Source organism: Lupinus angustifolius, chromosome LG01, assembly GCF_001865875.1.
Source record: "Lupinus angustifolius cultivar Tanjil chromosome LG01, LupAngTanjil_v1.0, whole genome shotgun sequence".
NCBI classification, from domain to species: Eukaryota; Viridiplantae; Streptophyta; class Magnoliopsida; order Fabales; family Fabaceae; genus Lupinus; species Lupinus angustifolius.
The window spans coordinates 35286583-35309022 of record NC_032009.1 but is presented as its reverse complement, the minus strand read 5'-3'; the positions used below and the strand labels follow the sequence as shown (position 1 = coordinate 35309022).

The following is a 22440-nucleotide window of genomic DNA, read 5'->3' as shown; positions in this document are numbered from 1 at the left end:
TTACTTTTATTTAAGAGTCAACGATAATTTTATTTAAATGTAGATGATGCAATGACAATATAAAAAAACTATTAAATTGTTACATATAAATATTTTATATTATTAAAAAAATGACATCAACCTAAAATTATTGAATATATAAATTCCACCATTTTATTGGTAAATGAAGGTAACTTTTGATAGATTTTTATGAGAGGCATGGATAGTGGGTTCCTTGCAAAACATGTTACTAATAAGGTAACATATGGTGAAATGTAGATTAAGGACAACTTCTATTTTGATAAATTCTTTAAGGATTTTTTTTTCCATAGGAAAATATATCTTACATTTTCATAATTCGTATAAGACTTATGTTATTCAAAATTTATTGTAAAAACATTACTTAATTAAATTCTTTTGAGATAGAATAAGTACTCATTTTTATTTGGACAACATAATTTCTTTTAACCACTCAATTTTATTCAAAATTTGTCATACAAATTTTGTATAATTAAATCAGGGGCTTTAATTTTCTCATACTGATGCACGAAATCTTTAGGTATTTCTTTGTTAAAATGTGTTATTATCTTTATAACTTAGTTGGGCAATCTTAGAGTTAATCTCTAAATAAGTTTTTAACGAGGAACTAAGAGAAAGTGAAGATTTGTGAGTCATTTCATAAATATACTTTATAATTTTAAAATCTTTTTATTGTCATTCAAAAACCAATTGACTAGTGTTTATTATTAATTGATTTTGCTTATATAAAGAAAGGAGAAATACTATACTTTTTCTTTTAATTTGATAATGAGCTTTAAAAATGCCTTTAATAACGTTATTCAATAGAATGTCTTATTAAATTATTTGCTCCACTTTGATTACCCTTTCAAACTTTGCTTGTGGACTTCAATTTCCATACACAAAAATAGAGTTAATGGGAATGAATGATAGACAATTATGAAAGCATATTAGGCATATATATTTGAGAATAATGTATCTCCTTATATCAGGAGATAACTTATTTCTCCTAGCCAGTAAAAATGTGACATGTGTATTATTTTGTTTATTTTTAAAAATATTTTTATAGAAAACGATGAAACATGACACATGTCATAATTTCACTGGGGCAGGAGGAGTTATTTCCTTATACCACGAGTCTATATATTTTAGTTGTCGATTACACCTAAGTGTCATAAGGTCAACATATGATAGTTAATCTGTCATTGTAATTAACTACAATTAGGAATAAACGTTGATAATTGTGTCTGAATAGCATTTTGGTCTAAACATGACATCCAAAATAGATACTTAAACGTGTCACCTAACCCGAATACACATTCACACTATTAAAAATATTTTATATCAATTGAAAAATTTAAATATTTATTATTTTTTATGTTTTTGTCTTATTGTTATTGGTATAGTATATAGTTTGAGATAACATATTTTTGTTACAAATAATCTATATATAGTTAAGAGTGCTACTATAAGAAATTTCTTACTCGCTGTGGAAGTGAGAAATTCTCAAAATAATCCCTGTTATTTTATGGTTGATCTACGTTATTTCTCTCAAAAGGAATCATTGTCCTCTCTATACATTTTTTCTTCCCACATACTTCACCCTATTTCTTTAACTATGTTACGCAACACATACAATAAGAAATGGGCAAAACATATAATAAGATTGTTCCCTTGTCTTCCTTACCCACCTTCACATCAAGTTTGTGTAAATTATTGAATACTTCATTGAAAGTGTTGACTTGTTGCAAATTAGAATCCTTATATCCTCAAACCATAGAATCTTAGTTTCAAATATAACTTTTTTGTCAGAGATTATACATTAGTGGCTTTATTAATGTTTGCAATTGCAATACCTCTATCAGAGTTATCAAATCCATAACATAATATATGACTGTATTAATCGACAGAGATATATAGTCCCCGCAACTTTCTCCAATTCAATTGTTGTATATCTGTTGGTTTTACCTCACACAATGCTTTCAATTGTCATTGTTAGGCCAACATATCCTTAACTTACTTTTACAACAATATGAAATTGCCAATTTCAAAATAAAAATTTGAAAATACAACAAAAATAAGAGTTTTTAGTTTTTTTATATAACCAAAAGTATTTCCCCACCCAGTAGCACCTTACACCACTAAACCAATGTTTTGTTGGTCTACCAAAACATGTCCTATTTTCATTTCTAAAAAAACATTTCCACTTTTAAATTTTCTATCATTGCATTACTGTTATTTCCAACATCTTGTATGGAAGAGCAAGAGCTCTGTGATTTAGTCATTGAATGAGAAATAGCGTGAGAATGTTAAGGGAAGCTGAAAGATACAAGTTTATGAAAATGAGAATAATGGAACACATCAAACATGGAATGCAACCCCGGTGATTCTCCCTTGTACATTGTCAATTGAATGTTCATGGCGGACATGAATTTGTTAAATCTAACCTGGTCGAACCAGATTTTCACCGGTTCAAAACGACCCAAATAAGCATTGGTTAATAGTGCAAAAAAGGCCACTTGCAAGGTCTGTCAGCAGTATGACCAATCAGATTTTCCAGTCTAGTTTTCATATCATTGATTTGCCCACATAAAACATGACTAAGTTGTTCCTAGAAACAACCAATACACACCCTAATCTCATGAATCAACATGAAAGGATAGACCAAAGACGTTAGTCTAATGATATAAGGTCACACTGGAGTGTAGATAGACCAAAAGGTAAAATGTTCGATTCCTGAGAGCAACACTTGTCGGGAGAGACAATCACACATCCTAAAATGATGATTAGTTTTTTACTGATAGGGTAAAAAGATACATTTGGTTATACAAAAAAACATGACAGGAGCAGGCAATTGAGACCTACCAAAAGATGCTAATAGTAGCTGCTAAAATATTAATCACCTGTACCATATAACAACACAGTTTCCATTATGCTACAAACTTTATCAACAAATCTACAACATAAGATTTGATAGAGATATCCATATTTTCATATTTAACATACCACATACTGCCACAACTGGTTTCTTAACATTACATGTTTTTCTTCTTCCTTATTTTCTACAATTGATCATATTTCGGAGCTGGTCATTACATAGGTCACCATGTCAAGGTCCTCTTCAATAGGAAACCCAAAATGATGCCAATCAAGCCAACAAGAACTACATACATAAATGGTATACCACGACCGCTTCTGTCGGCTTCACGCCTCAAAACCTCCTATGCATAGAAGATTCCAAGCAAATTCATAAATGTTTCCATCAAAATCATAAATTCCAAATAATCACAATATGATTCAATCCTTAATGATATTTTGTTCCTCTTTACATCTATTATGTGTTTTGTTCTAATCAGTTGGCCTAGAAATAGAAATCAAACTGAGTTTAAATGTTGTTCTAATCACAATATGACTATAATGATTTGTTGGGTTATACATGTTTTCCTGCAACCCAATTATCGTGATAATTGTTAAGGGGATTTATGATCCGATTTTATTGACTGTCGAGGGCAAGTACCTCCGACAAGTGTGTTATGTGCAAACTTTTAATCATGACCTGTGGGTTGGAGGCAATTAAGGTCATATGCAAATTGGCTGAGCTATTATTATGTGTCTGACTTATATTCAAATTGATCTATTTAAAATATATTTCATTAGTTATTCATTATAGTAAGAGATGATGTAATATGATTATTAGTCCATATTACTATTATTATTGTTATTTATAGAGACTTTCTCTACTTATGATGGCCAGAAAAGTCATAATTTGAAAGTTTTCAAAAGTGTTTGGGATTTTTATCTCACTATGCTAGTTTTTTGACAATTATAGATTAGGTGTCTAAAGAGTATGACTTTGAATCGAGTTAAAGACTCGTTCTCATGGGGTCACACTTGACATGTTTATAAATTACTATTTAGTTAATAAATTATTTTTGAGACTTTGTATTAAGTTGAATGGGACTTGTGCACTGTTTTCCCAGTGTCATTATAAAAATTAGTGTATTTTCAAGAGATATAATTAACTTTATTTTAAGAGACTTTTATTGATTATGTACTTTTTTATGAGTATGGAATGTATATATTTTGTCCCGAAAATTAGGGTGTTACAATTATACTAGTCATACTCAATTAAAGAATGAGAAATTGATAACTCTAAGGACAATACAACAAGGCATCAAAACATATCTTCTTTCTATATCTTCTAACAAGCAGGCACACTTTAAGGAACTGGAAAGAATATGTAACAAAAGGGAAAATATAATTTCATAGGTAAAAAAGGTAGTTAAACTTCGGATTGCTTCCGTTGATTTCGAACTACACACCAACCAAACTAATGTTCTCAGCTTAGGAAAATGAATATTGAACTAAACCTACAAATAACATGAACTGGACGAAAAGCTTTGGGGAGCTCATAGCGTCACAGTTTACTATTTCTTGTGATCCTAAAAGCTACTACTTCAGAAACTAGAAAGCTAATAGCATGTCCCGTTTTCCTCTGGCTTCACTTTCGTGAACATTTTATGATTAGGAATCAAAAAATGCATTTAAGATATTCAGATACACTTGATTCGTGAAAACATGACTAACATGGCATCAGTTTTTCCCTAACTCTAAATACAGACATAAAGAGATTGAAAGTAAATTCAGTTCATCCTAACAGCTTCACACTACAGTCACGTAGTGGAATATCAATGTTACTTTCACTATGAGTGCACTTTGTGAAAACAATTTAGTAGAAATACCATAATAGTATAATAATTTTGTGGGTTGGTCATCTTAGGTTGATTCGATATGATAATCATCAAGATTACTTACCTAAACATCCAAGATTACAAGCATCAAAGCATACTTAAAAGACTTTTTCGGAGTAAATTCCATACCAGTTCTTGCCGAAGCCTTTTATTTTGCTCAATCGCAGAATTCCGCTCTTCAGTCACCTTTGAAATAAGAGACCTTGCCTGAAATAATACGAAAATCAAAATGAGACCCAATTATTCTAAAACCACATCTAAGCAATCCTAAGCTTTTCTCATTGGTAGTAGTATGGATTACCACTACAAGCAATAAGGTCTACCAGAAAACTACATCTAATTATACACTTTCGTCGTAAATAAGTTTCATGAATCAATAACCTTGAAACAGTTCAGTATAAGTCAGTACACCAACCATGGAAAATTACAAACTTGCGCATTTCAAAAACAGTTGAAAAGTGATTCCAGTCTCATTAAAGTAAACATGAATCAGCATGGTCTTTAGATTATCACTCCATGGATATACAAACTTCTTTTCAACTAATGGAGTTATGATTGCATGATTTTTCGGTTGATTAATTTTCCCTAATTGAAAATGTATTCTGTCATGCATATGAACTCTAGTGTAAACTGCTAGTTTTTCCCCATCAATTGAAAAATAGCCGTATTAGAGAAAAAGCGCGAAAGTACTACAACTAGGGAGTGAACAAGATATCCTTCTAAATGTCAAAGAGGAACAACATAGGATATAGATGTCACCTCAAAAGAAGTATCCTGATATTCAACCTGCTCACTAAAAGCTTTTGAAGCCTGCAGTTCATGTTTATTACAGCTATTAATTACGATGAACATAAAGATTTTTCTATGGATATATAAGCAAACCAACTGATTAGTTTCTCACAGCTGTAAATTCAGTGGCAATTGAATGCCCATTTTCTGATACAGATGCACGAGGTGAAGAATCTTCTTCGGATCCTTCTTGAACTGGAGACGGTGGTCGTGGAGGAGCAACATAAACAACGCTCAATTTGCACTCGTGCACTTCATGACCAGATTCTTTATTGAACTATAAGCAACGAGCACAGGAAACCATTCAGTTATGAAAGGTGAGTAAAAATAGACCGATATGGTGTTATAGCAGATATGTGACATGACACATATAGCTATTCTATCAAGAAACAGTTTGTTGTTTGTTATATGTTTACCATTTCCGGAGTGACGTCTTTCGTGGTAACTCCAGGGCTTGCGACTACACTTTGAAGGAGAAACTTATCCTTGCATTGCATGTCAGGAGGTGCCTCCTTTTGGGCTTGCATTGTTACTGAAAATATAAATAACACACGATAGTCAATACCAAGGTAGTTAGTATTGTGAATCATACATGAATTGTATCATATCGTCAATCATGAGATTCACGATCAATAATAAAACATACTAAAATAATTTATAATATTAGCCATTACACTTATAACAAAAATACCATACGAAATAACATAAGTTCAAGTTCCATAAGTTACAATAGAAAAATAACACAACTACACAAGTTCCAACTTCCAAGTCATAATACTCCAATCAAAATAGCAAAATAATACCAAATTATAGAAAAACAACATCCTAAATTCCAAGATCAGCATCATTGAGTTGACCCTCCTTGTTGATTATCAAAAGCTCTTCTTCCTCCCCATCTCCATCAATATCTTCAACTTCTCTTCAAGCAGTTTCACAATCAATGCTTTAACCTCATCTGTCCCACACTCACACTCACACTCGGACAAGGACTTACATTTTGATTTGTCGCAGCAAGGTGATATTTCATCCTTCCAACCCCACCCCAACAAGTATGTGAACAATGTTTAAATTTCACAAGAAGTCTATTTTGGTGGGACACTCTCACAGTGAGACCATGTTATATCAAATGCTCTCTCTTTTTTGTTGACCATTTCGGAGAAGAGAAGCAGTAATGGGAAAGGCAAAGAAGTTTTCCCCCAAACCCCCACTGTTCGCCCATTTTTTAGTGTAAAACCGCATTATGTTCTTTTCACACAGCCACTGATACAAGTAAAAAAAATCGGATTTCCAACTACTGCTCATGGTTTAATTAAGTTTATGAGGTTATAAGAAAGGATTTCTAGGGTTTTCAACAAACTGGACGCATGACCCAGTTGGGCTTCTTCTCAACCCGTGACGGCAAGAATTGCACAATTCCGGAGGCGATTGCACGCTGTGATTCTGGACTGGAAACAATTCTCGTAACGATATGCATTGTTTGATCTACGGATCGTAAGATTCTTACTGCACTGCTCAATAAGTAAAAGGACGGTAGTTAAAAAATTTGCACACAAACAATTACAGAAACCTCCCTTGAAGGAGTGACATTTGAAATTACCTGCGAGTCCTCTAAGAGGGTGTTTATTTCAAGAATAAATGGGTTAAGCACCGACACTTATCAATAGTGGATGATCTAATAACAGTTAGAACACAATCATTTAAACTCTTAAATCAAACCACGAGGGAGGTAGGTGTAATCCACCTCCCAAAAATAAACTACTGATTAGAAATATTTCACCATATATAACCAAGTAGCACTTTAATGCCTTTATGTGTTTTTGTATGCAAGATGAAGACTGAGGAAAGCATGGAACATAGAGAGAGAGAGAGAAACCTATGACATCACATGTAGACCTTGGCAACACAACTCCTGTGTTAGGTCTAACACAATACTTCTTGGGATTTGTTGTCTTCACCTACAACACCATGAATTTCACAACTAATCAAAATTATCATAACATACATGCACTGTGAGTGTAACACTTATATTAGTTATATATTTAAAAGTCGATGATGATTAATAAGCAAAAAAACTGTTATACATTTTTTGTCATTATTATAAGTCTCCATAACATAATAATTAAACTCACTAACAAAATAAAAATGAAAATTAAGGAGAGAAACATGAAGAATAAAATTGGAACCTTGAAAGCCACATAATTATCTGTCTGGTTAGACAACTGCAAAGAGCACGAGATCTGCTTTCTCAACTCAACTATTTCCACAAACACAAAAAAATTAAGAAATCAAAACAATAAGATGCAAAAATCGAACACAAGAGAATAAAGAGAAAATTCGAATTTTGCATTGAAAAGTAAACTTTTTATAATCGAAGAGGGATTACAAGGAAACTGCAGCTCCTGAGAGTGAATGTGGAGGAGCTCGCCGGAACTCATAGCTTTGGTATTGGAGGAGAATCGCCGGAGATTAAGATCAATGTCGTGTTTCCGGTGAGAAAAGAGAGAGAGAGAGAGAAAGATAACTGCAACTTGCAAAACAACGTGGGACAGTGTGTATTTGTCCTATATGGTGTTTGGATTGCGTATGAGTTATCGAAGAGGAGGTTAGTTTTGTCCTTTTGCTCCTTCGTACCCAATTTTTAGTTTCTTTTTTGTTACATTTATTTACTTTATTTTTTGTTACATTTATGGTTTCATGAATAAGTTTTATATATTATCAGTATATTATTTATCATTTATATTTAATTATTATTTATTCTTCAAAAAATTAACACAAATAAAATGATAAATAATACAATAAATATGTATAAATTTTTATACTATTTGTATATTGATATTACACTCTGAATCTATGGCTAATTAAACTAGATGTAATCTCTAAGTCTCATTTTTATAAATTTGAATCCAAAAAGTTAAAAAAATCCTAAAATATTTTTTACCTTTTCTATGTTCTCTTCATAATCTCCCACACTCCATAGCAGCAATCCCTTAGTACATATGTTTTATAGGAATTAAAATTTTGAGTTTTAGTACTTAAAATGTAAATTATTTACATTTCAGAATAAATGAGATTATAAACTCAATTTTTTTTAAAATAAGTTAAAAGTAGAAGCTCCAAAAATCATGGGTTGACTTATTTTTTTTCAATTTTTTCATTTCTCATTTTACTTCATCATAATTTTATCTTTCTCCTTCTTTTTATTTTAATATATTTTTTAACCTTTGTTACGTTATGCAATATTAAAAATTATAGTAAATATATATAATGGTAAATATTTTTAAAAAATAGTGTAAAATAACCAAAATAATCTAACATAAACAAATAAACTCATACGTTTCTTTAAAAATCCTAACATATTTTTCACTCTTTTCTCCTCATAATTTCCCAATCTCCATAACTAGGAATGACAACAGGGCAGGTTGGGGCCGGATTTACATATATCCAAACTAGAAATTCAAAACCCGAATTCAAACTCAACAAGGTTGAAAATAAAGATAAGGCTATCTGAAAGTCTAGTGTTGATCAAGTTCATTGCTGATTAGTTTGGAACATTGGATATACATATTGTGAGTTAATGATATTTCTGTTTTACCGAGTTTTAATTTTTATATATTTCTAATACAATCAAAGTTAATTTTTACCTACTTTTAACAAGGGTTCGACCTCTGAAAAACTTAATGAAAAATGTCATCTCAATGACATGTCTCAATATGAATTTGTAGTGGCATCCATAATCAAATACAATGTTTAAGATGCAAAAGTAATTCCTTTTATAAATGTGATTTATTGACATGTTTTTCGACTTGCATGGTAAATCAATATCTATTATTGCTGATCATGATCCAAACAACATTCAATTACTAACTTATAGGGTTGGTGCTTACGAATGAACAACTACAAAATCTAACTTTATTGGAGATTGAAAAACTACTTGAAGGAAATCGAAGGAGATTGAAATACTATCTTTCAATGTCATACACAAATGAGTACATAACAAGTCAATTAGACAATAGAGTAATATATCAAAAGTTTAATTATGGTACAAATTAATTAAAGTGAAACTTCCATACTCTTTTCAAATCTTTAACATGTACTTCCAATTTCTTACGAAATTATTTATTTAATGTTAGTCCTAATAAATCTATTTCTAATAATAAGATGATAACACATAGTTTCATTTTATATTATGCAGAAGAACAATATAAAATATTCAAGACTATAATGCAAGCTATTGAGATCTCAAAAACATATTGTATTGACTATGGCTTCAAGTGGTATAGCTTCTTTACTATTACCTGGGGGTAGGACAACACATTCTAAATTCTAAGTTCCAGTACCAACTTTTGACAACTCTGTTTGCAACATTCATCAAGGGACTTAACTTGCAGAATTATTAAAACAAACAAAGTTAATTATATGGAATGAGCTCCAATGACACATAAGTTTTGCTTCGAAGCACTTGATAATAGTCTTTGCGACATCATGGGAACACCAAATGGCTCAATTTTGTTTGGAGGTAAGATTGTAGTATTTGGAGGTTATTTTAGACAAATATTACCAGTGGTTTCTAGAGGTTGTCGTTCAGATATTGTGCATGCAACAATTAATGCATCTTATCTTTGGCATCAATGTATAGTTTACCCTTACAAAGAACATGCATTTACAAAATCATGACAATGAATCAGATATCAAGCAATTCTCTGAGTGGATACTAAAGATAGGAAATGAGAAATGAGAAATTATTTGAACGTAATGATGGTTGTGTTGAAATTGATATCCTAGAGGAACTTCTGATTGTAAATTATGATAACTCAATTGATGCGATAATCTATGGCACCTACCCAAACTTAAAAGAACATTACAAGGATGAACAATTTCTTCAATGTAGAGCAATACTTGCATCAACAATTGAGATTGTTGATCAAATCAATGAATATGTTCTGATGAAAATTTCAGGTAAAGTATTAAATTTTATTTAACATACACATTATGTTAAATGTATTAAATTTATAATATATATGTTAATAATTATTCTAATGTATACTTACAGGCGATGAAAAAGAATACTTGAGTTCAGATGAAGTTGATATGTCTCATGCTAATAACAATGAAGCATTCAACATATAAACTCCTGAATTTCTAAATTCACTTTCAACCCCAGGCCTTCCAAATCATAAGATCAAGTTGAAAGTAGGCACCCCAATTATGTTGTTAAGGAATTTAGATCAGTCTGAATGGTTATGTAACGGTACAAGGTTGGTGGTTACGAAGATGACTAATCATGTACTTGAGGTAAAGATATGTCTGAAAAAAAACATTGAAAATATCACTTACATTCCTAGGTTATTAATGTCACCATCTCAATCTTCATGGCCTTTCATGCTTATCAGAAGACAGTTCCCTATAATTGTTTCATACACTATGACAATCAACAAATTGCAAGGTCAATCACTAAAGAGTGTGAGGTTGTATTTAAATAGACCAATATTCAGTCATAGTTAGTTATATGTAGTTGTTTCATGAGTACAGAACAAAAAAAATTTGAAGATATTGATACATGACAAAGATAGTAAATCATTAAAGACAACGACTAATATTGTTTATAAAGAAGTTTTCTAAATTTTTTAACATGTATTCTAAAACTTATTTTACATTATGTTTGAAATATTTTTTCTAACTATTACATTTTTTAAAAATAGCAAATTCAATATCATATCAATTTACAACAGTTTTACATCGACAATCAAATATATACAAAACAAGGTTTATGAGTTAATCTTTAGTCCATTCTCCTATTAAAAAATATCATATTATTTTCCATCACAAGTATTTCCCAATAACATTTCATTTAAGAAGTTATGTAATTATTATTTAGTTAAATTCATGCAATACATATTATTACCCATACGAACGCACAAATCTCCTACTAGGAACAAATAAACACAAACACAACATAGCAATAAAATGACCCCATTCACCATCCTGTATTGTTCCATAATTACTTTTCAAAAATATAATTGTTTTCTCCAAAGTCATAAACTAACAAGACAACTTTTTCTACCATTATTTTTGGGTGAAAAATGTTAAAATTTGAAGAAGTATTTGTTTCCCATTATTGATACGAATAAATAGTTGTTTAATACTCCAAACTAAAATACATAGAGGTACCATGGTTTCAAAAACAATGTAAGCTATAAGGTGATTAAGAAGTTGGATAATTATAATACGTTTCAAATAGTGTTTTATTCTCTATTATAAATGTGTGTCTATACTAAGTCGTTAGAATAGAGAGCCTAAGAAGTTGGCCGATAAGAAAAGATGGAAGGTTTAAATCTCACTCACAATACTAAAATATTATAACATTTATTACATATAAAAAACAATGAAAGTTGTCAGAATTGGTTTTTATGGGAAAAACAATAGATAATCCAATAATCAATTAATTTCCTAAATTAAACCAAACACAATCTTAAAAGTGAAATTTTGGACACTGAGATTATCCAATATAGGGCAATAATCAATTTATTTCCGAATTTAAACCAAAACATGAAAACAATCTTAAAGTGAAATTTTGAAGTGAGAAAAAGGAATGGATGAAGAGAATATGATGAGTATGACGGAGGCTTGGTTGAAGAACCACCGTCTTCTCTACACCGGAGCCACCAGAAGTCCCTTTATTCTTAGTATTCGTGATGCCACCATCAACATTCATTCCTTCAAAACATGGCTTGTATATTTTCTCCCTTTTCAATCACATATTATTTTATTATTATATCATACAACTTTCACTGTACATATCACGTATCGAATTCGGTTTCATAAAATTAATATAAAAAGTGACGAACTGTGACTGTATATCGAGTAACTATAGAGGAAAATCTTTTGAAGAAGATTTAGCAAAAAAGCTAAAAAATTTAGAATGATTATTTTTAGCAAAAAAGCTAAAAATTTTAGCAAAAAAGCCTTGAATTAAGTGTTAGCATGATTGTTTTGTTACAGGCACAAGATTACTTGTTTGTTAGAGCCTTTGTACCCTTTGTGGCAAGTATACTGATTAAGGCTTGGAAGGAATCAGATGATGATGGTGATTTGGAAATCATATTGGGGGGCATGGCTGCTTTGGAGGATGAGATAAACTGGTTTAAGAGAGAAGCCACAAACTTGGGTATTTCACTTTCTGAGGTTGTTCCTCACCAGGCAAACATTAACTATTGCCGGTACGTTTAATAATCATCTCCATCATACTCAATTCATGTGTTATGATATCTGTTTCTGTCGTTGTACTTTTCGATTTCGTTTCGATGATTAATGGGAGATTGGTTCAATTTGGGACTAGAGACTTAACATGCATAACTTGTGGAATCACAATGTGCTTGATAATATTGATTCTACTTGCAGCAACATATATATTAGAAAGAGCATAGTGGCCTCAGTCTCTAACACTGGATGTGATAATGAGATGATGATGTTTCCATCCTTTACTAGATCACTTATACTCTCTCTTTACTGTTAAGGGAGAAAGAAAGGCCAAGTACTAATATTCCTTAAACATAGTAGGGATTTAATCAAAAAGCTTATATAAACAAAGGTGCTTAATTTTTCTAATAAATACAGGGAACTATTAAAAAGATCAAGTGAAACTTTAGGGACTAAAAAGTTAATTGAACCATAGAGCAGTTATACTGTCATGACAAAGTTTTCTGATAAGTATGTAATGTAAGGATAGGTATCTATATTATAACAGTTTAAAGCTGTGAATTGTGCTTGGTGTGACAGGTTTCTGGAGAGTTTAATGAGTCCAGAAGTGGAATATACTGTGGCTATTACAGCATTTTGGGCCACTGAAGCAGTGTATCAAGAGAGCTTTGCCCACTGTCTTGGAGAAGGCTCAAAAACCCCACCAGAACTGAAGGAGACTTGTGCAAGATGGGGAAATGAGGGGTTTGGTCTGTATTGCCAATCTCTGCAAAGGATTGCCGATCGGAGCTTACAAAAGGCTTCTGAAGATGAGCTCAAAAAAGCTGAAGTTATGTTCCTTAGTGTTCTTGAGCATGAAGTTGAGTTTTGGAATATGAGCAGGGCTGGGTAAAATACTGTATGGGATGTTTCATATGTGCTAGAAAAATAGAGTAAACTAGAACTGGAGAAAATAATGAAAAGTTATAGGAATGTCACTTTTCAGCAAAATCTCAAGCATGTAGATTTCATATTTTCAGGTTATATGCTCCATTCATATTTCTGAATTCTGAAACAAATAAGCCAATGGAGAAGGAAATTATTAAGTTGTTTCATCACATTCTTTCATTTCATATTAGGAGACGTTTCTATGAATTTTATACCCAAGGTAGTTTTGGTATTAGACATGCTATATCTCAGAAGATGTTTGTCAATAAGGTTCCGTGAAAACAATTGATTTAACACACTTATATCAATTTTGTAGTTAAAAATTGAGTAGGAATCTTCTCCATTTTGGACAGAGAAGTGATCTTTTAATACCTAGTTTTAGGATAAAAGTGTCATTACAAGTATAAACAAAACAATATAATTGTCTTTTTATTTTGTACAACACTTTTCTTTCCATTACCAGAGAGAAGTCTGACTCTTAAAAAATTGTACATGATTGTTAATTTAGAATTAAACAATTCAACTTGTTTGATTCCTATATTAATGGTTGCTATAAAAAACTTAACTTTTATATCTATGCATATATTTTTTAGTATAACGAAATGTATCTCTCATCCCACGGCTAAGCATCTAATCCCTTTTGTTCTGATTGTGTGGTTATTTATTCTCACAAGTATCGTCTTCAAGAATTGAACTTTTAACCTTAGACTTAGCATAATACTTGAAGATTTAATAGAGTCTTACCTCACTAGACTAGTCGCATATCTATTTGTTTGCTTATTCTTGCACGTTTGTCATAGGGTACACTCAACTAAAAATTTGTCTCAATAATTGCCCTTTTCAAAGTTAGCAGGAGATTATGAAATGGCGAATAATAATGTAGTTGAAAAAGACAAGCAATATAGTTATAATCAATATTCAATGGGTCAAGATGAAGATGCTTTAGTTACAATTTGCATACGGAATTTGATACTCCTCCAAGAATAACTTTATTTGAGAGATTATTCTTGTCAAAGATGGTCCATGCTTCAATGTTAAGTTTTGCATATCATGTACTAGATTTTTATTATTCCTCATCTTCATCAATAAAAGGAGACTTTGCTTAGTTCAAACATAAACCAATCTCTACAATCAGATAGTATACATAAAATAGCATAGGCCATGGCAGACCTTCATCAGAAACTGGATGCTCTCATGGGTCTTGTTGATGTGCTAAATAACATTGAAGATGATCAGACTGAACATGCTCCTCCAGCGCTGCCGCCGAAATCCTTTCCTACTCCTACGTCCCGAAGGAATCGCGTGTCCGGAAAATATAACAACACTGGAAGTCAAAGGATAAAAGGTCTGAGTAATCAAACAGGCTACACTGATGGCAATGCTAATGGAGCCATCAACTTTGGTAACTTAAATGTATAAGACACACATAAGGAGTAAGGCCATGTATGAAGGTGCTAGGAGTTCTTGAAATGCATCAATAATCTATGTATATTGTGCAGTGTGGTATGTGACATAATAATACTAGAAGAATAAGAACTTTTGCATGGCTCGAATGTCTTCAGCCTTATTATCATATATGATTTCTTCTTTACTTCATTGATTAGCATGTTCACTGTTGGAAAATATGGCAGATAGAAGAATTGAGTATTATGCAATTGATTAAAGTGAAGAACTGGTTAAAATGAGAATAAGATATGACTCAAACTAGAATCAACTAACTAACCATCTAAACAATCTATAATCAATTATCTCTGGTAATCTAGCACCACCAAGATCAAAGTTTTATCTAATTATAGTTCACCATCCAAAATTGCATAGCATAAAAAGGGAAAAGAGCATTTCCAACACCAAATTGCTTAATCACAAATATACACTCAACAAATCATAATCATGTGTGCTTGTAAAAAAGCACGGTTGCTACTGCTGTAGCTGCAGGTAGCAACTCATAAATGGAAGTGGATTTTGTGACTGAGGTGGGAAGGTCATCCCTACTTTCAGTGATATGCACTGTTGATGAAAATTGGATTATTTAAATCCGTTGTGTTTTGATTATGATTTGTTGAGATCAAATTTTAAAGTATTATACATAATAACCAGTGTTATGGTAACTTTTCCGGTTTCAAAGTCAGTGAATTCATTTCCCTCAAAGTGGAAAAGGCTGTGTCCAATGTTCATATAATAGAAAAAACCAGTTAGAGATAAAAATGTGGGTAGCTTGAGAAGTTCGTTAAAATAATAAAACATAGATGATGTGATGACAGTGTAAAAAACACTTACACCTTTATATGTATATATTAAATCCAAATGATATAACATTGTGATAATACAAAATCATAATTTGAGTGTAATAACTTTGGTGAGTTGTTACTCATCTATTCTTACTCTATTGCTAAAGCAACTTCAAATTAATTCTTTTCAAACAGAGGTCATCAGTTCTGATTTTAAACAAATAACCAAACATGGAAAAGCAAAGGTTAAGTTGGTAAAATGGGAAACCAAACACATTCCAAGAAGTTGAACCAGCCTGGTTTATCAGAGAAGATCTTATTATAACATCATCCAAAGGATGAAAGGAATATCAGTGAAACCTACATATTATCACCTTTGCATTGATTCCTCCTGATCAACACCAAGTTACACAACTTTAGATGTGTGAATTACAATCTTCCTTTTTATATTCGTTCAACTTTCCTATCTAGAATAGGCTGTCTAACTTAAAATTATTCCCTTCACTATCTTTGCATTTACACCCACTCAATATTTCTTCTTTCCCTGCATTGTATCTATAAAAAAAAGCCATGTTCCTCTCAAGGCACACCTAACTTCAAGCTCTCTAAAAGCTGCTTTAGGATCCATGACTAACATGCACATTGAAACCCTTATTTAATTTTCTCAAGCTCAACTGGTTTGATGTCACATAAATGCAGGAAATTCATATTTAAGAATCGACAGGTTGTGAAAGACTAGAACAATAAAGGATTAAGGAATTAAGATGTAAATAAGAGCATCTGAGTATGGCAGAGCATTATGAGCTTGTATCAAGTGCAAAAAACCATTCAACTGCTTAAACATCTCACAATAGGTTGGGAAAACATCCATAAAGTTTATCGAGAAAGATCAAATCTAACTACCAAGTATTTTCTGGATGATAAAGTAGCTAAAGAACAGAGATAAATGCCAAACAAATATAGCAAACCTTATTCTACAGTACCATGTCATGATAAGCACCATATCTTAAACTTAATGATTGCATCTTGGAGCTGGCAGCTCTTGACGGGATCGACAAGCTCTCCAGTCTCATTCAGCGTCTTCGGCTATGCCTTTTCTTTCTCCGGCTGCTTCTATCAGCTGAATCAGAGTCTGAATCAGATGACTCTGAAGAAGAACTGTACCTCTTACTACGTCTTCCTCTCTTCTGCTTCTTCTTCCTCCTCCGCCTTCTTTCTTCCTCTGAATCAGATGATGAACTGTAACCTGAACTACTTTCTGAAGAAGAATCTGATCCCGTAACTGATGATGAACCACTGCCACTATCAGTCTCAAAAACTGAATCCTCACTGTCACTACCAGAATCAGAGTCAGACCGATGTTTCCTTTTGGTTTTTTTAGAACGCACTTTAGCCTTTTCCTCCTTAGCATCAGGATTAATAGTATCATCCAAATCATAAGTCACAGACACATTCGCCCTCAATTTAGGATTTTTAAGTTGTTGGGTCCTGGATGGTCTTGAAATGTAAACCCGTTCGTTCTTGCACTCATATGTCCAGTGGCCACTTTGGAAACACTTTTGGCACTGAGCCGTGCTACCCGTAGCTGACATTGTAGGCTTCAGGTCTTTTCTTTCACCCAATTTGACAGCCTTCTCAGTACTCATCAAATACATCTGCCTCTTAGCTTCCCTCTTCTCCTGCCATCTGCTAGGCCCTTCTTCCTTCTGACCATAAGCATTGACATTTCGGGCAGCCGCGGTCGCTGCCCTTTCGGCCTGGGCACGACTAAGACCTTTAGCAGCAGTCAAAGCTGCAGCCTTGATTCTTTCAGCTGCAGCTTGAGATTTCTCTTCCTTCTTACTCGACATGTTCTATATCCTGACAAAATATAGCTTTTATAAAATACAACCTCTATTGCATCAAAGTTCCCAGACAACTAATTGCATTCAATAGAAATCCGAAACCTGATATTAAGCATTACCAAATTCATTCATTCTAATTTTTATCTAATCATTGTGATAATTTCATCTATAGTATTAAAATTCTACAAATAAATAGAAAACAAGTACAAAGGAAGAATCAACAAAAACATAAAACCACATGATCCAACAGGGCGAAGCATTTTAATATGCATATGTAAGAGTAACATTACAATTGCAGAAAAAATAGAGTTACGAAAGTTCAGCGCAAGGAAAATTACTACGATCGATGATACAATAGAAAACCTAAAAACGCATAACGAATTTTGACATGATCAATAACAAACGTGAAATAGCGAAATCATAGATACCTGAGTGGGAGGTGAGGCCGATTCGCAATTAGGGTTCCTATTTAATTACTCATTCTTTTATTATCTGTTTTCACTTTATATATTATTATTTTTATAAGAGAAAAAAAATGTATACAGTGACAGAGTATGAGTTTTATACACTGTATTATATCATTTACTATTAATTTTTAATGGTGGATGATGAAGTGCATGTGTATAAATTTTTACATCGTCAGTATATATTTTACACTCTTTTTATAATTATGGGATCTAATTATTAACTTATAAGATGGTTTTTAAGTTGCTACTACAATAGTGGATCTCATCCCTTTTAAAAATACCATATATTTTTTATACACACTAAAATTGAAGAAAAAAAATGAAGTAGCTTGTAATTTAATTCAATAAAATTCAGCCATTGATTTTTAACTCATTTAAATATACTTTTACATAAATAAGTTTTTTTTGTACTACAAAGACTATATCTATTTTTTAATAAGAAACTCATGTCTTTCAAAATGTACTATGATTTATTCTTCCTTGGAATCGAACTCTTTTTAAGATTTAATAAGGAAGTATTTTTTTGTCTTTTTGATATTTAAGCGAGCCTTGCTCGCTTAGTTTACTTTAAATTTCCTTCACTACATCATTTATGCATATTCTCTCCCTTTGAACAAATTAATTGTTGTATTAGACGGAGGATAATCTTTGTACAAAATTTAACTGAAGGGTGAATGGAGATTACTTTTTCCACTTTTTTTCATGTACTATTCTATCTCAACTCAATTGAAAGTTAAAAAAAATCACAAGAATATAAAGTAACTTTTTTATATTATATGGTGAAATTTGATTGATTTGGTATATGATAACAAAGTTTTTAGTGATAAATGATTCTCTTTGCATCATTCGGACGCAGATCATCTGTACCATTTTTTATATGTCATTATGTCCCAAGCCATTAAAAAATTGACACATACTTAAAAAAAAAAAAAAAAAAAATTTTAATGATAGACTTTCTGCATCATTCTTCCTTTTCTACTGCTTTCTCTGATTTCAAAAGATAGACTTCTCTGTTTCCATTATTTAGTTTGATGTTTGAGTATGAACTTCATATTTCATCAAAAGGAAATAAAAAAGAGCATAACATATAATACACTAAAAGTATATATAACTTATGACTATCTCCTCATAATAAGGAAATAATTATCCCTCCGGTCATTAAAAACATAACATATATACTATTTTGCTTAGTTTTAAAAATATTTTTGTAAAAAATAATTAAATAGAACACATGTCATAATTTTATTAACCATAAGAGATAATTTATCTTTTTTATATCAGGATATACTTTGTTCTCATCACTTATCCACCCAATTGCATACATTTTCTCTCAAACAAAAAGGGGTTTTTGTGGTTTGCCTTAAATCCTCTATTTGTACTATTACTAGGTAATGAATGGTGTTGTTACTTTCTAATATATGTCGTAGCCGCCCTTAAAGCATATTTTTGGTATATATATAAATGTGATATTATAAACCGAAAATATAAACATGTTTTTTACTTCTTTTGATTGGTTTATAAAAAAATTATAAACTGTGTAAGAAGCACAGAAAATAATCAAAGGTGCAAAGTTTCACGGTTCCCAAATATTTATCACAACATAGACAATTAAAATTGAATATTTAGTGCAAATTTCACAGTGCAGAACTAGCAGAGATAAACAAGTTGGAGTTGGAGATATATGAAAGCACCACATATTGGTAAATGCTAAAAAAAACATGAAATTGAAATCCTGGAAAGTTCAAGTTGAACATGTAGCAGTATTGATATGACAAAAATTATGAACCTGAAAAGCAAATGTTAACATAACAGGGTTTAGAATATCCCAGTGAGAAGATTTGCAGCAGTGGAGATTGGTGCTCCAGTTATAGCACATTGCACAATCTGTTGATGAGATGAGTCATCTGATGTAAGTGCTCCAGCAACTGCACTGTTTTTCTGCATCAAATAGATTACATGATCATGTAATGTAAGATGATTTTGATGGCTTAAAAGTTGAAAGATTACCCAGTCATGAGAAAGCACATGGCAAATATGATGCATTATAAAACTAACAGCATTTACTAACAAAATCATCCCAAGCTGCGTAACATAATAATAACATGCCATGTGGAGGAATAGTGCCTTGGATAACACGTCTTTCAATCACTCACACGTTTGCAACAGAATCAACACGTGTCTCAAAATCCCATTATCTCTTTCTTCCACTCACAAATCTTCAAATGAAGCCAAGTGTAATAATGTTCAAAACCTACACTTTCAAATGAATGCCTTATGGCCAACTGTGAAAAGCATATTGCAAATTACAAATGCTTACAATGGAAGAAAGCTAATATTTGTACATTGTAAGAATTACAATCTTCACATTACCAATATAGGTTTATAAAAAAAACAATATTCAATCGTAATTTATGATTCAAATGATGCCTCAAAACTATTACTACAAGTTACTCAGAAAGAAACGCTATTTAAGTTTAATAAAAGTTTGACATTGAAAGTTAAATAAAATAATTAATTGCTTAATAGATTTCATCCCACACCTTCCATATCCATCAGACTCCCAAATGAATTTGTAACAATCGTCCCAAACCGAACGTTTAAGTAAATACACAATGATGGAAAAAAAATAAGGATGTTGCTTGAAGGTCAGGCAATTTAAAACTTCAATTTCAGCTCCGAATCAAAATACACAATGATGCAAGGTGTGCGGAAAACTAATGTAAATCCAGTTACGATGTGAAAGAGCTGCATGAAAAGTCCATTGCATGCAGTTCAATACAGATTTCAATGGATGAAGATTCCCCAACACATGGTTGAAAAATAGGCCTTAAAAACTACTGCACATATATATAAATATATATCCCTACTAGCACATCCACCGCCCAAATTTTCTACTGCTTTCTCTGATTTCAAAAGATAGACTTCTCTGTTTCCATTATTTAGTTTGATGTTTGAGTATGAACTTCATATTTCATCAAAAGGAAATAAAAAAGAGCATAACATATAATACACTAAAAGTATATATAACTTATGACTATCTCCTCATAATAAGGAAATAATTATCCCTCCGGTCATTAAAAACATAACATATATACTATTTTGCTTAGTTTTAAAAATATTTTTGTAAAAAATAATTAAATAGAACACATGTCATAATTTTATTAACCATAAGAGATAATTTATCTTTTTTATATCAGGATATACTTTGTTCTCATCACTTATCCACCCAATTGCATACATTTTCTCTCAAACAAAAAGGGGTTTTTGTGGTTTGCCTTAAATCCTCTATTTGTACTATTACTAGGTAATGAATGGTGTTGTTACTTTCTAATATATGTCGTAGCCGCCCTTAAAGCATATTTTTGGTATATATATAAATGTGATATTATAAACCGAAAATATAAACATGTTTTTTACTTCTTTTGATTGGTTTATAAAAAAATTATAAACTGTGTAAGAAGCACAGAAAATAATCAAAGGTGCAAAGTTTCACGGTTCCCAAATATTTATCACAACATAGACAATTAAAATTGAATATTTAGTGCAAATTTCACAGTGCAGAACTAGCAGAGATAAACAAGTTGGAGTTGGAGATATATGAAAGCACCACATATTGGTAAATGCTAAAAAAAACATGAAATTGAAATCCTGGAAAGTTCAAGTTGAACATGTAGCAGTATTGATATGACAAAAATTATGAACCTGAAAAGCAAATGTTAACATAACAGGGTTTAGAATATCCCAGTGAGAAGATTTGCAGCAGTGGAGATTGGTGCTCCAGTTATAGCACATTGCACAATCTGTTGATGAGATGAGTCATCTGATGTAAGTGCTCCAGCAACTGCACTGTTTTTCTGCATCAAATAGATTACATGATCATGTAATGTAAGATGATTTTGATGGCTTAAAAGTTGAAAGATTACCCAGTCATGAGAAAGCACATGGCAAATATGATGCATTATAAAACTAACAGCATTTACTAACAAAATCATCCCAAGCTGCGTAACATAATAATAACATGCCATGTGGAGGAATAGTGCCTTGGATAACACGTCTTTCAATCACTCACACGTTTGCAACAGAATCAACACGTGTCTCAAAATCCCATTATCTCTTTCTTCCACTCACAAATCTTCAAATGAAGCCAAGTGTAATAATGTTCAAAACCTACACTTTCAAATGAATGCCTTATGGCCAACTGTGAAAAGCATATTGCAAATTACAAATGCTTACAATGGAA

The 22440-nt window shown here is 31.7% G+C and overlaps 4 protein-coding genes across 7 annotated transcripts; 2 read left to right on the top strand and 2 right to left on the bottom strand.

Moving 5' to 3' along the window:
- On the bottom strand, positions 2861–8090 carry LOC109363185 (vesicle-associated protein 1-2-like). Of its 2 annotated transcripts, none has more exons than XM_019609354.1 (8): positions 7921–8090; positions 7721–7791; positions 7411–7492; positions 5954–6069; positions 5650–5814; positions 5508–5561; positions 4878–4955; positions 2861–3218 (listed from the first exon to the last, which is right to left on the bottom strand). In XM_019609354.1, the coding sequence occupies exons 1-8, from the start codon at positions 7970–7972 to the stop codon at positions 3099–3101; spliced, it is 738 nt and encodes a 245-aa protein (XP_019464899.1). In that variant the 5' UTR covers positions 7973–8090; the 3' UTR covers positions 2861–3098. The 2 variants fall into 2 exon arrangements, with proteins under 2 accessions (XP_019464899.1, XP_019464908.1); XM_019609363.1 differs by having other exon boundaries at positions 5508–5558.
- On the top strand, positions 12092–13844 carry LOC109363178 (probable bifunctional TENA-E protein). The gene is made up of 3 exons (XM_019609342.1): positions 12092–12267; positions 12537–12754; positions 13314–13844. The coding sequence occupies exons 1-3, from the start codon at positions 12127–12129 to the stop codon at positions 13624–13626; spliced, it is 672 nt and encodes a 223-aa protein (XP_019464887.1). The 5' UTR covers positions 12092–12126; the 3' UTR covers positions 13627–13844.
- On the top strand, positions 14764–15242 carry LOC109363169. Its single transcript, XM_019609331.1, has one exon. It carries the CDS (start codon positions 14823–14825, stop codon positions 15078–15080), a length of 258 nt encoding a protein of 85 aa, XP_019464876.1. The 5' UTR covers positions 14764–14822; the 3' UTR covers positions 15081–15242.
- LOC109363156 (zinc finger CCHC domain-containing protein 10-like) lies at positions 16675–18208 on the bottom strand. 3 transcript variants are annotated; one of them, XM_019609308.1, is made up of 2 exons: positions 18162–18208; positions 16675–17749 (listed from the first exon to the last, which is right to left on the bottom strand). In XM_019609308.1, the coding sequence occupies exon 2, from the start codon at positions 17737–17739 to the stop codon at positions 16963–16965; it is 777 nt and encodes a 258-aa protein (XP_019464853.1). In that variant the 5' UTR covers positions 17740–17749; positions 18162–18208; the 3' UTR covers positions 16675–16962. The 3 variants fall into 3 exon arrangements, with proteins under 3 accessions (XP_019464853.1, XP_019464844.1, XP_019464863.1); XM_019609299.1 differs by having other exon boundaries at positions 16675–17835; positions 18162–18178; XM_019609318.1 differs by lacking the exon at positions 18162–18208 and adding an exon at positions 17853–17866.

Bases quoted from the DNA above. Each gene is read 5' to 3' on its own strand.
- LOC109363185 (XM_019609354.1), bottom strand. From the start codon at position 7,972: ATGAGTTCCGGCGAGCTCCTCCACATTCACTCTCAGGAGCTGCAGTTT. The intron at 7,792-7,920 runs GTAATCCCTCTT...TTGTGGAAATAG, and splicing joins TCAGGAGCTGCAGTTTCCTT to TTGAGTTGAGAAAGCAGATC. The intron at 6,070-7,410 runs GTTTCTCTCTCT...TTATATTTTCAG, and splicing joins GTCTACATGTGATGTCATAG to TAACAATGCAAGCCCAAAAG.
- LOC109363169 (XM_019609331.1), top strand. From the start codon at position 14,823: ATGGCAGACCTTCATCAGAAACTGGATGCTCTCATGGGTCTTGTTGAT.
- LOC109363178 (XM_019609342.1), top strand. From the start codon at position 12,127: ATGGATGAAGAGAATATGATGAGTATGACGGAGGCTTGGTTGAAGAAC. The intron at 12,268-12,536 runs GTATATTTTCTC...GTTTTGTTACAG, and splicing joins ATTCCTTCAAAACATGGCTT to GCACAAGATTACTTGTTTGT. The intron at 12,755-13,313 runs GTACGTTTAATA...TTGGTGTGACAG, and splicing joins GCAAACATTAACTATTGCCG to GTTTCTGGAGAGTTTAATGA.
- LOC109363156 (XM_019609308.1), bottom strand. From the start codon at position 17,739: ATGTCGAGTAAGAAGGAAGAGAAATCTCAAGCTGCAGCTGAAAGAATC.